This window comes from Giraffa tippelskirchi, chromosome X (assembly GCF_054371585.1).
Source record: "Giraffa tippelskirchi isolate mGirTip1 chromosome X, T2T-mGirTip1v1.2.pri, whole genome shotgun sequence".
NCBI lineage: Eukaryota > Metazoa > Chordata > Mammalia > Artiodactyla > Giraffidae > Giraffa > Giraffa tippelskirchi.
The window spans coordinates 102,844,646-102,856,921 of NC_137289.1; the positions used below are offsets into that span (position 1 = coordinate 102,844,646).

At 39.5% G+C, this 12,276-nt stretch overlaps 1 protein-coding gene across 1 annotated transcript in view; it reads left to right on the top strand.

The window, feature by feature from the left end:
* The first annotated feature begins 1,428 nt into the window (after positions 1-1,428).
* The window catches only part of VSIG4 (V-set and immunoglobulin domain containing 4), a 34,556-nt gene continuing 23,708 nt past the window's right edge, over positions 1,429-12,276 (top strand). The window contains exons 1-2 of the mRNA XM_081565542.1: positions 1,429-1,563; positions 6,443-6,799. Of these exons, the coding sequence (XP_081421668.1) occupies positions 1,509-1,563; positions 6,443-6,799 (412 nt within the window). The 5' untranslated portion in view covers positions 1,429-1,508. The remainder of the gene's footprint in view (positions 1,564-6,442; positions 6,800-12,276) is intronic.

Below are 12,276 nucleotides of genomic sequence, written 5' to 3' on the forward strand. Positions count from 1 at the left end.
TGTGTGTGTGTGTGTGTGTGTGTATGTGTGTGTGTGTGTGTGTGTGTGTGTGTGTGTGTGAATAGTGGTGATGGTAGTAGGATGTTGGTTGGAAAATACAAAAGCAGTGTTCTCCACAGTTCAGGGTTCCCTGAGTGAGGACTTGATAGGAAAGAATGATTAAAAGTTCCAGTGAGGCAGACTGAATGAAGTAACCAAAAAGCAAGGGACAGCCAGACAAGGGGGACTGAATTTGAAAGCCAGAGGGACTTAACAGAATCTCATGTGATAATGGCAGAACCTGAAATGCTAGAGTCTCCTCTTAGCCCTTGTCCAGCCTCAAATCATCTGTATGTAATCACTCCTTGACAGGCAGTAGGGATGGTTACACACAGGAGTGGAGAAGAAAATGTCTCTCTTTGGATACCCACTCCCCCTCTCTTCAAATTTCATGCCTCCCCAACCATGGCCTCTCTATTCCTCTAATAGAAAAAAGCTAAATGCAGATGTTATTCACACTTCAGTGTGAATTTGTTGGGTGTATTTTTCCTTTTGGAGTGTTTATATTTTCAAAGATCAGTGGATTGTTAACAGTGCCAAACCTACAGGTAGACTTCTGGTGGACTTACAGTTACCCTGAGGCCATGAAGAGAAGTAACTAAGCTTCTCATAAGGCTTAATATCACTTTCTTATGGGTCAGGTGTATGTACCAGTGTAAAACCATTAAAAAGGTCAATCTAATAAACCATACCACTGTCAAGTAAATTGGAAGTACACTGGATGCCAGACCTAACTTTTCAACTAAAGAAATAAATAATAGATTCCTTGTGAGCAGTAATGGAAACTTTATTCTTACCACAAAAGAGGCAGAGCTATCAGAGAAAGCTTTCCCTATAGGAGATGTGGGGGTATAGTCCCCCATAACAGCATTATTCATGGGCTTACAAATTATTTAAGCACTGATATACAAAAATATCTTTAATAAACTTAATCTCCTGAATTTTGAGGCCCATAGTCACCCATCTACAACCCTTTGTTTATTTGCATAGACTGAATAGACAGGGGTTAACAGTATGACTGTTGAATATTGCATAGGCCAGCAACGTTGATCTATTCTACCTGGGGACACCTGAAAGGAAAATACTCCCATAGTGGAGGGAGCACACTCATCCCAAAGGTTATTCCTCAACCTCATCTTGTTGAGGAAGCACAAAATAGACACAGCTTGGGAAATCAAAGACCAGAAACCCCTATTGGCTCCAGGGAAAGTCAAATCAATACTTTAGCAAGGGCAAGAATTGCTTCACTCACAGTTAAAACTCCAACCCCAGGCAGGGTAGGGAGGGGGTGCTCATGTGACTTGTACTGAAATAGGGAAGGAAGGGGAATGTTAGATGAGACTGGGAGTCTCTGTGAGAGATATAAGGAAGAAAAGGAAGTAAGCAAGCACAGACTCTGGAAGCCATCAGGAGTTCATCTTTTTAATATCAGGAGGCTAGAAGAAAGGACAGAAGTGGCTCTGGCTGTGATGGAGCTCTTACTGGGCCTGCTGCTCCTGAGCCACCTACTGGTGGTCATCTATGGTAAAGTAGCAAAACGGGGCCTGTCTGCCACTGTTGGCACATGCAAAAATGGGGGAGTGGGGAGAGGTGGGATTGAATGCCTGCTGAGGAAAGCCTACTCCTGCTAAATGAGTGACTGTTGTCAGCCAATGCTCCAGAGTCTCTCAGCTTTGGGCAGAAGGGAGGGAAGTGGCTGAAGATTATTGAAGAAGCCAGGAGATAAGTTTGGGTAGAAACTGTAAAGGATCCTCTCCTGTAAAACATGCACATTATTTTCTAGTATTTGTTGTATCTCAGGGACATTAAAAATGTGCCCAACACCACTCAATTCCCTTCCCCATTTACTGTCCTTCACCTAAAATTCTACCACTATATGTTTACATCTATGCTCCCTGGTTTGGATCTATGTTAAGATATACAGTCTCTGAATAAGTAATGTTGTTAGGAGCTAGATAGGACCTTAGAAGTAACCTAGACCCACCATTCAGTGTTATGAACAAGGGCTCAGAATATTTGTTCACATACTTGCAGTGACTGAGAATCCACTACCTGTCCAGACCATCTAGTTTATCCAAACAACTGTTAGAAAATTCTTCCTTGTGTTGAACTAAATCAGTTCCCTTGTGGCTTCTATCAAAGAATCCCAGCCCTGTTTTTTGGAGACACAAAGAATATATCTTCTCCATGTTGTGACAGGTCTTTAGAATGCTGTGGACAGAAACCATGTTCCTTTGATTCATCTCTTCTCCAAGCTAAACAGCTTTAGCTCCTTCAACTGTTCTTTACAGGACTTGGTTTCTTACCACTTCCTGGGATGACTCACTTCCCTGTGGACATGGCCCAATTTGTCTGGGGTAATTTGTCCAGCTTAATGCTGGACTTATACACAAAAAGAGGATTAACTATCTCATAGCAACATTATTTTGTGAAATCTTACTGTATCCTCATTTACACACTTGAGAACTGAAATAGCCTTTTAGGAAACTGCTGCTGCTGCTGCTAAATCGCTTCAGTCGTGTCCGACTCTGTGTGACCCCATAGACGGCAGCCCACCAGGCTCCTCTGTCCCTGGAATTCTCCAGGCAAGAATACTGGGAGTGGGTTGCCATTTCCCTCTCCAATGCATGCTAAGTCGCTTCAGTCATGCCCGACTCAGTGACCCATGGACAGCAGCCCACCAGGCTCCTCTGTCCACGGAATTCTCTTAACAAGAATACTACAGTGGGTTGCCATTTCCTTCTCCCTTTAGGAAACTAAGTCTGAATAATAGCTAAGTGAAACTCATGATAAGGTAAAAGGATCCTTGATTCATCCCTGCTTATTCCATATCCTTAGAAGGAGAGACTAGATGAGTGCTAACTTGGTGCTATTTATATGGTTAGAAAGAATCCAACTTTCCATAACTGACTTAGATTAAATCACCTTGTCCTGGGTCTCTATGATCCATCAAATTCTAGAACCGCAGAGTTAGAAGAGACACTGAATTAAATCATCCAAGAAGGAAAATAATTTGCTCCAGGCCACAGAGCATTAGCAGCAGAGTTAATGCTCCTAAAAATTAGTGTTCTTTCTACAACTACAATATTTTCACTCTCTAATACATTTTAGCGGAGAAGGCAATGGCACCCCACTCCAGTACTCTTGCCTGGAAAATCCCATGGACGGAGGAGCCTGGTAGGCTACAGTCCATGGGTCGCTAAGAGTCGGACTGAGCGACTTCACTTTCACTTTTCCCTTTCATGCACTGGAGAAGGAAATGGCAACCCACTCCAGTATTCTTGCCTGGAGAATCCTAGGGATGGCGGAGCCTGGTGGGCTGCCGTCTATGGGATCGCACAGAGTCGGACACGACTGAAGTGACTTAGTAGTAGTAGTAGTAGTAGTAATACATTTTAGAGTGCACCTCTCTACTTTCTCCAAATCAGTTGATTTGAGTTGGGAATTAAAGAGACAGGACTGGAGTTCAGAGGACCATTTTGTAAATGTTAAATTTAAACCATGTATGTGTGTGTGTGTGTGTGTGTGTTGTTCCTTCCACAGCTTGTGGAGGTCATTTAGACCTAGAAGCAGGTCTCTCATTTGTGTGGAGAGTCTTACACCACAGACCTGAGACTGTGAACAAACTGAATGGCTGATAATACCTTCCTTCTCCTTTAATCTCAGTGTCCCCAGCTCATCTGTATAGTGAGGAGATCAGTTTGGCTGATCTCAAAACACCCTACCAAGCTCTGGAGGACTGTGGCTTCACTTCTAAAAAGCCTCTCAATGTAAGACATATGTTGAAATAATAAAAATAAATCCTAACATTTGAGTTTCATAAACACTATAAACATTTTTCAAATATCTATTATGTAAGCTAATCCTCTATTGAGTGAGCATTCTAATAGGGAGAGAGAGGCCAGACACAGATGTTCAGGGTCATCAGAAGACCTCACTGCCTGTTTGATGATGCAAAGATGAAAATTTTAAATGGAGCCCATAATGGATCTCATAAAGGGGAGATCCAGTCAAACCAGGCCTTTCCTTGATTTAGGATCATCACATAAGCCACAGCTCTCTTTACTTTTTAAAGTCCAGGTCCCAGGACTAGTTTGGGCCCCAGTACTAGCCCTTCTTTCTCAACTCAAAACGTTTTCCAACAAAGCCCTTTGAGTCAATGCCCAGCTCTTTTCTTTCCTCTGAAGGGATGAAATATTTGAATAATATTCAATCTCCTGAGGGAGGAGAGCTAAGCTCTGAAGTTCTGGGAAAGATTTCTCAGAAAGCAGTTGGCAGATGAGAGAAATATTTTTTAGGCTGTCAGGAGGATATTTTCCAGCCCTGGGATAGCACTGTTAAACCATATCAAATAGGCCCAGATAACAAGGTGCTGGTTTCAGTTGTGGCTGGTAGATTAATTAGTTTAAAAAGTAAGGAGGCAGTGTGGCATCTGAAAGACTTCATTCTAGTCCTCCAGGCCTGGCTGTGCCCCTACTTTCTGTATCACTTTCTGTATGACTTTGAGTAAGCATCGTTCTTTCACTGATCCTCAGCTTGTCCATATGTACTATGAGGGAATGTGACTAGGTGGATTCTAAAAGCCCTTCTAGCTATGTCATACTGGAAGTCTCCAAATTCCATCCTGCCTGGTACTTCAAACCCTGTTGTACCAAGTACCTCACCATTTGGTGGTTTGCAAGGATCCATAATGGGCAAAGTGTCTCTCCAAGAGTTGGGATTTTCCTGAAATAGATTTTCCCCTACCCAACTTTCCAGGAAAGTGATGAGTATTTCTTAATTTGACCTACATTTCACATTGGCTACCAAGCCGCCTTATTGCTAAAGTGTCCTCTCTAGTTTCCCTACAACCAAGGGATGACTATTACCTGTCCATAACTTGGTAGGTCCCAGCAGGTTGTAAAGGAACTGTACTAGAGTCTCTGTTTAGGGCACAGGCCAAAGGCTAGACTTTAGCGTTCCCATTGGTAGAAGCCCTGGTATTTGGCAATACTTTCTGGGAGCTAGAACACATGCCCCCACTCTATCTTTCATCTGTTTGATTAAAGCCTGGGAATCTCAGGGTATATAAAAATCTTTTATTTGGTAAGTGTTTCCCTGGTGGCTCAGATGGTAAAGAATCTGTCTGCAATGCAGGGGACTTGGGTTTGATCCCTGGGTCAGGAACATCCCCTGGAAAAGGGAATGGCTACCCACCCCAGGATCCTTATCTGGAGAATTCTGTGGACAGAGGAGCATGGTGGGCTATACTCCATGGAGCTGCAAAGAGTCAGATACAACTGAGCGACTAACTCTTTTACTTTCTACACTTTGAAACTACCTCTCCTAAGAGAGATATAAAGACATATCTAAATACAATCCCTCATTCCTGACTCCAGTTAAATAAAACACAAAATCCTCAAGATATGAGCTTATGAATGGAAATTGTTGATGGAAGGTGGTGTCTCTCTCAACACCCCCAAATTTCCCTCCTTAGTTTCCTTTCCCAGCAAGCCAAGAAATAATCACCCTTTGGCCTTACCACCATTCCTACCACAATCAGCTTTAGGATTATACTCAGAACCTTTTCCCTTCCAGACATTTTCCTCTCCATTCCTCCTCAGGATGAAATTTTCCAATGTACTTTTGCTGAGAACTCAGAGAAACCAAAAAGAAGATAAATAAAGGATAGAAATCAGAAAAAATGTCAAGCTTACAAATTGCCTGTTTTTAATATTTAACAATAACTAATGATTTTTCCAAACAGAAATGCATCTTATAGAAGTTTCCACTCTGAGAATTGTCCTTTGCCTGCCTCTTTCTTCCCTTCCAGAATATGATTTTAGTGCAAGGACCCAATCACTGAGCCTTTCTGAGGGAGCAGTGAGGAATAAGCAGGGTAGATAGTCCTTTCTTTCTGAACTCTGAAGCCACCGCATTTCTCCAAGTGCATAATTACATGCAGTAAAATAGCTCAGACCCCATTGCTCAGCGTTTGCTCCCATACTTTTGGAAAATGTTGAAAGAGGTTTTTTTTTAAGGATTTACAGAATATTAGAGTTTTTAGGATCCTTAGAGATCATTCCATTCAGAATTTCTACATAGTATATGAAGATAGTAGGTCCACCATGGTGTAAATTGACTTACACGGGGTCACTTCAAAGCAAGGCAGTGACAGGAAAAGAACTTGAAACTCACAAGTGCTAAAAAAAAAAAAAAAAAAAAAACACTTTAGAACTTTCCTTCTAAGGACTGGTTCTGATTGATGAGAGAGCTGGCAGAGAACAAAAGAGCATGGGAAATCTGAATGTATGAGTTAAGGGTGTGTTTCTCAGAACCCTCTTGAAGCCTGCCACTGCCATCTTAGCTCTCAGATGAGTGTACCATCTGTGTCTTCTTCCTTCTTCTGTTCCCCCCTCTTCAGGACATCCCATCCTGGAAGTGCCTGAGAGTGTGACAGGGCCTTGGAAAGGGGATGTAAATATTCCCTGTACCTATGGTCCTCTGCAAGGCTATACACAAGTCTTAGTAAAGTGGCTGGTAGAACGTGGATCTGACTCAGTCACCATTTTTCTACGTGACTCCTCTGGAGACCATATCCAGCAAGCAAAGTACCGGGGCCGCCTACATGTAAATCATGAGGTTCCAGGAGATGTGTCCCTCCAACTGAATACCCTGGAGATGGATGACCGGAGCCACTACACATGTGAAGTCACTTGGCAGACCCCTGAAGGCAACCAAGTTGTGAGAGATAAGATCATTGAACTCCGGGTCCAGAAACGTGAGTCACTGTGGGTGTTAAGAAAGTACTGGTAAGCAAAGACCCAATAAAGGACTGTAATCCTAGAAAATCCTGAGAAACCCAGAGACCTTAGTTTACCTCTACATAGTCTCTCTTCAGTTATATGTGCTAATCAGAGGTAGTGAACAGGATATTCTCAGGGTTATCACTCTCATGGCAGAATTTAATAAATGTTGGGAAGGCTTTCTGGCCTTCAAATCTCTACTCCTTCAAGTGTCCCAGAAATTCCAGCACCCATAGCCTGATTGTATCCTTGGACTCTCTTAAAACTCATAAAAATAAGTATATTGGATCAGGTTATCAGAGAATGGATAAATGTTGGCAGAGAAACTCTGGGGAAGGGTATGCATGGATTAGTCAAGATAAGCTTAGCTAGCTTGACAATTTTACAAAAGTCTGACCCCTGGTAATCCAAAACTTCAGAGAAACCAAAAACTCCGAACAAAAACAAGCAAACAAAGCAAAATGAAAACCAAACCAAAACAAAAAATCTGTTTGGGCTTTGTTTTAGTCAGTTGATTTTTTTTTTTAACTCCAAATAGCACAAATCCCCAAATAACACAAAATGACACCTACTCTTTCAAAGGAAATTCTTTTTATTTAAATTGTCTTATTTCTTTTTGTTCCCCACATCAGCAGCCTTTTTTAGTTCCCTTTGCAAAGATATTCATAACTGTAGACTCAACATGGATGACAGCCTTGTGTTCTCATATCCTTGTAACTTCCCAGAGTCTCCTCTTTTGTCTTGACTGGCAGTGGCTATGGCTTCACGGTACCCAAAGGAATGAGGGTTAGCCTTCAATGCCAGGCTTGGGGTTCTCCTCCCATCAGTTATGTTTGGTACAAGGAATAGACTAACAACCAAGTACCCAACAAAGTAGGAATCTTCAGTATCTTACTCTTGAAGCCTGCAGTGGTAGATGACTCAGGTTCCTATTTCTGTACTATCAAGGGATGGTTAGGCTCTGAGCAGCAGTGACACTGTGAAATTTGTGGTCAAAGGTGAGCAACATTCTTTCTTGGTGAGAATCTCAGTGGATTACCTTGTTCCAGAGATATATCAACATAATGCCCTTATCTCCAAGAAAATAGATTGGGGCAGAGTGGGGAAGGGAGTCCTGGGTTGTTCAATTACTAAAGAAAAATTCTGACTGGTGCAATAACACTGGAGACATTGCCTGTCATGTTGTAGGTTAAGTAGATGAAGATGGTAAAGGGAAAAGTAACATTTACTAAGTACCCTTTTTGCCATATACAATGCACAAGAAGTTGGCACATGTTTTCTCATTGAATCCTACAATTATTTCATGATATAGCTATCATTCCCCTTATTTTACAGAAGAAGAAACTACAAGTCAGAAAGGGAAATCTACTTGTCCAAGGGCTTACTGCTTGGAAGTTCAAGGCAGAATTTGTACTCAGATTTCATGTTCTTCCACTATGTCTGATTGCCTCTCATGATTGAACCTATACCAGTTCCTGGGCACCCTTTGGGGTACTTTTTATTAGTTTGTTTTTGCTGTGCTTTGGTGTTTGTTTTTTTTTTTTTTTTGCTGTTGTTGTTTTTTTGTTGGTTGATTGTTCAGTTTTGCTTTATGAAATGAAGCCCAGGTCTCTGCACAGTTTCTTTAAATCTCCCCTCTTTTTCCCTAAAGCCAAATGCAAGTTCTGGTTGAAGTTTAATCAAGGTCTGAATGTTTATTATAGAATTATTTGAAAACACTGCAAACAGTGTACATAAAGATTGTAGACTGGGATTTAAATGAATAGCCCAGCAGTGATATGTCCAAATGAATCTTGTTACCCTTCAAGAAATCTCCTTGGAAGCAAAGATACTTATTCCAAGAAGGTTTTTATTTCCCAAAACACATCGAGGGATAACTTCCTTTAGGAGATTATCCTCAGAGCCTCCTGAAAATTTTTATCCTCAGAGGATATCTCTGTGTAACAAAAGTAAGCAAACTGTCTCCTTCCACTTGGGTTAGGAGGCTGATATTGGTTTGAGACTCCTGTTTGGCCTGCAGGGATTTGTTTGCCAAAGTTTAGATGTAGTGAGGATGTGTGTGCTGTAAGTTTTGATCTGTTAGTTTAGGAAAGAATAAGGGCAGTCTCATCCTGAGAAAAATTTATGGACACTGATCCATTTCTTTGAGAGATGACAATCTTGTCAAGCAGAGAGAGAAAGACATGGCCAGAAAGTGGAAAAAAAAGTGTACTTCATAAAGAGACAAGTTTATCATTCTCACCTTTTTATAAGTGTGTTTCTAGCCCATTTGGGCATGACCTTGCTCACAACCAATCAGCCTGTCTATTCCTTTTCCAGTCCATGTTTACAGGTAATAAAACTGTTAGGTAGTGCTCACAACTGACCTCTACTGACGAATAAGGAAATTGAGGCCCAGAGAAGTGACATCCTTTCCTGCTCTCTGATCCGAGTTACTTTCTCTTGGCTTCCTCTACCTGCCTTCTCTTCCACCTCAACATGGTTCCTTAAGTCTGGTCACCTGATTCATCTCTGTCCTACATATACGTTACACTCTATGTTATTCCCCAATTCTGGAAAAAGTACAGAGATGTATTGGCCCCACTTTAGTTTCATACTCTGTGTCATCTACCGCCTGTCCCTGGCCTGTTTGTCAATCAATTTGATCATCTATGTCCCATTCCTTATAGCAGCTATTCAGAACAATTTCTGCCTTATTTCATGTTTCAACCATGCTCCCAGAAGATGAGGTCACCTTCTCCTTACTTGAGAAGATCCAGATCCTCACCCTCAGTTGTTAATTCTATCAAGCACCCTCTCTGCTTCGACATTCCCCTGCTCATTTCCTCTTGGCTCAGAGTAAGATATATCTTATTCTCCACAGAAAAATCCTCTACCTCAGCTCGTAACCTCAACTACTCTAACTCCCTGCTTCACCCATTATCCTCTACCTAAGCCTAATATATATACATATATATATATGCATAATAGATGTATATGTGTATTATGTAAGCCTAATGTACATATATATGTAAATATCATCCACAGTGGCTCAGATGGTAAAGAATCTGCCCGCAATGCAGACAGAGAGATCTGGGTTCAATCTCTGGGTTGGGAAGATCCCCTGAAAGAGGACATGGCAACTCACTCCAGTATTCTTGCCTGGAGAATCCCATGGACAGAGGAGCCTGGCCGGCTACAATCCATGGGGTCGCTGAGAGTTGGACACGACTGAGCGACTTCACTTTCACTTTTCCCTTTCATGCACTGGAGAAGGAAATGGCAACCCACTCCAGTATTCTTGCCTGGAGAATCCCAGGGGTGGCGGAGCCTGGTGGGCTGCCGTCTATGGGGTCGCACAGAGTCGGACACGACTGAAGTGACTTAGCAGCAGCAGTATTTAATCTGTAGATTGTTTTGTGTAGTATAGATATTTTAAAAATATTAATTTTTCCAATCAAGAAAAATGGGATATCTCCTTATTTCTTTGTGTTTTCAATTTCTTTTGTCAGTGTCTTACAATTTTCATTGTACATGTCTTTTACCATCTTGGTTAAATTTATTTCTAAGTATTTTAATTTTTAATACAATTATAAATTGGATTATTTTCTTCACTTATCTTTCTGAGAGTTATTAGTATATAGGAATGCCACAAATTTCTGTATATTGATTTTGTATTTTATTATTTTACTGAATTCATTTATTAATTTTAAAAGATTTTTGGTTGTCTTTAGGATTGTCTTTATATAGTATCATGTCTCTTTTCAAATAGTGAGAATTTTACTTCTTCCTTTCCAATTTGGGTACCATGTTATTTTCAAAATTGTTTCCCTTATTTTATTTTTGGGTTGTTCATTGCTAGGGTGCAGAAGTACAACTGATATTTGTATATTGATCTTATATCCTACAGTTTTGCTAAACATTTATTCTCTCTAATCATTGTTTTGTAGATTCTTTAGGTTTTTCTATATATGATTTTGTCATCTGAAAATAGAAATAATTTTATTCCTTTCTTTCCAATTTGGATGCCTTTTATTTGTTATTCTGGCACAATTTCTCTGACTAGTACCTACAGTAAAATGGTGAAAAAAGCATGGCAAGAATGGAAATCATGGTCTTCTTTCTGATCTTACAAGAAAATATTCTTTCTTTCAACATTAAATATGATGACAGATGCCTTTATTTTGGTAAATGCTCCTTGGGTTGAGAACATTTCCTTATTCCTAGCTTTTTGAGTGTTTTATAATCAAAAGGTATTGAATCATGTCAAGTCATGTTCTGTGTCTATTGAAATGATTGTGTATTTCTGTCCTTTATTTTATTAAGAGAGTGTATTATCTTGACTCATTTTCAAATGTTGAAGCAATCTGCATTCCTGGAATAAATTGATCATGGAACAGAATCCTTTTAATATGCTGCTAGATTTGATTTGCTAGTATTTTGTTATGGAGTTTTGCATCTATATTCATAAGGAATATTGGTTCTTAGTTTTCTTTTGTTTTGATGTCATTATACAATTTCATGTGATGTGATAAAAATGGTCTCATATACTGAGTTAGGAGGTGCTACCATACCCATTTTTTGAAAGAATTAGTGAAGAGTTGGCATTATTAAAAAAAAAGGTTTATAGAATTCACCAGTGAAACCACACCTGGGCCTAATCTTTACTTTATATGAAGTTGTTTGATTAGCAGTCTAATCTTTTTACTCATTAAAAATCTGCCTTTTTGATTTCCTATTTCTTCTGTGCTCAGTTTCAGTAGATTGTGAATTTCTAGGAATTTACTGTTTGTATCTTAGTTAATCCATTGTCATACAGTTATTCATAGTATTCTCTTGTCATTCTTTTTACTTCTACAATGTTAGTAGATATGTCCCCACTTCCATCAAAGATTTTAATAATTTGAGCCTTCTTTCTTTCTTTCTTTTTTAGTTTGGTCTTGCTAAAGGCTTGCCAATTATGTTGATCTTTTTCAACAATCAGACTTTGTTTTTGTTGATTTTCTTTATTTATTTCAATTTTCTATTTCATTTATCTCTGCTAAATATTTGATTTCTTCAATATGCTTATTTTCTGCTTAGTTTTCTCTTCTAGTTTTAATTTTCTTTTTAAGGTGGAAGATTAAGTTATTAATCAGAATTTTTTTATTTTTTGGTGTAGGTATTTATAGCTAAGTACTATTAGCTATAGTACCTAAGTAGTACCAAAATACTATTTTCACTGTGTCCAATAAGTTTTGATATGCTGTGTTTTTATCTTCAATAATTTTCAAGCATTTTCTAATTTCTTAATGATTTCTTATTTAACCCATTGGTTATTTAGAAGTGTTTAACTTCCACATATGTTTGAATCTCCCTAATTTCCTTCTGCTATTTTTTTCTAATTTTATTTTATTATGTTGCATTATTACAATTTCTTCAAATTTATTGAGACTTATTTTATGGCTTAACATATATGGTCTATTCTGGATAA